This window comes from Lottia gigantea (genome assembly GCF_000327385.1).
Source record: "Lottia gigantea unplaced genomic scaffold LOTGIsca_6373, whole genome shotgun sequence".
Taxonomy (NCBI): domain Eukaryota; kingdom Metazoa; phylum Mollusca; class Gastropoda; family Lottiidae; genus Lottia; species Lottia gigantea.
Window position 1 is genome coordinate 7,642 of NW_008710169.1, and position 1,028 is coordinate 8,669.

General features: G+C 46.7%; 1 protein-coding gene across 1 annotated transcript; it reads left to right on the plus strand.

The window, feature by feature from the left end:
• Positions 1 to 653: 653 nt before the first annotated feature.
• LOTGIDRAFT_148145 (hypothetical protein) lies at positions 654 to 1,022 on the plus strand (the record flags this gene model as incomplete). The annotated part of the gene is made up of 1 exon (XM_009064597.1): positions 654 to 1,022. The coding sequence occupies one exon, from the start codon at positions 654 to 656 to the stop codon at positions 1,020 to 1,022; it is 369 nt and encodes a 122-aa protein (XP_009062845.1).
• Positions 1,023 to 1,028: the final 6 nt, after the last annotated feature.

Here is a 1,028-nt window from a genome sequence, read left to right on the forward strand (position 1 = left end):
TTTTCTTTTTTTTTCAGGTCTTCGAGTTTTCCAACAGATAACAGATAATCTAACCAAACCAAACCAAACCAACGACTACCATTCGACTACCAATCAACAAGAAATACCATGATCAGAACGAGTTTGGAAGAATGAAGGAGACCGAGTAACTCACGCCACACCATCCAGGGCCGAGTTTCACCGCCATGTCATTCGACCCGACCAGATCTAACGAAGAATCAACAACCAAACCAACAACACCGAATCATCCAATTTGATCCAATCCAACTACCAACTACTACGACTACCAACAACTACCTAGTTTGCGATATCAGCATCCGCTGGAAGCGAACGTTAACTTGTCATCTACCAACCAACCGTGTTCACTACTAAACTCACGCCACACCATCCAGGGCCGAGCTTCACCGCCATGTCATTCGACCCGACCAGATCTAACGAAGAATCAACAACCAAACCAACAACACCGAATCATCCAATTTGATCCAATCCAACTACCAACTACTACGACTACCAACAACTACCTAGTTTGCGATATCAGCATCCGCTGGAAGCGAACGTTAACTTGTCATCTACCAACCAACCAACCGTGTTCACTACTCACTTGACTGTTAGACACCGCACTGTCCACATCACGTTAGTACTCTAAATTCAACATGCCGCCAAAGGTTTCTGCCAAAGGGGCTAAGAAAGCCGGAAAAGCAAAGGCCGCACGTAGCGGAGACAAGAAGAAGAAACGACGACGAAAGGAGTCTTACAGCATCTACATCTACAAAGTGCTGAAACAAGTCCACCCCGACACTGGAGTCAGCAGCAAAGCTATGTCTATCATGAACAGTTTCGTCAACGACATTTTCGAGAGAATCGCTGCCGAAGCTTCAAGACTCGCTCACTACAACAAAAGATCGACCATCACCAGCAGGGAAATCCAAACTGCCGTTCGACTTCTGTTACCCGGTGAGCTCGCCAAGCACGCCGTTTCCGAAGGAACAAAGGCCGTCACCAAATACACCAGCTCCAAATAAGCTGTG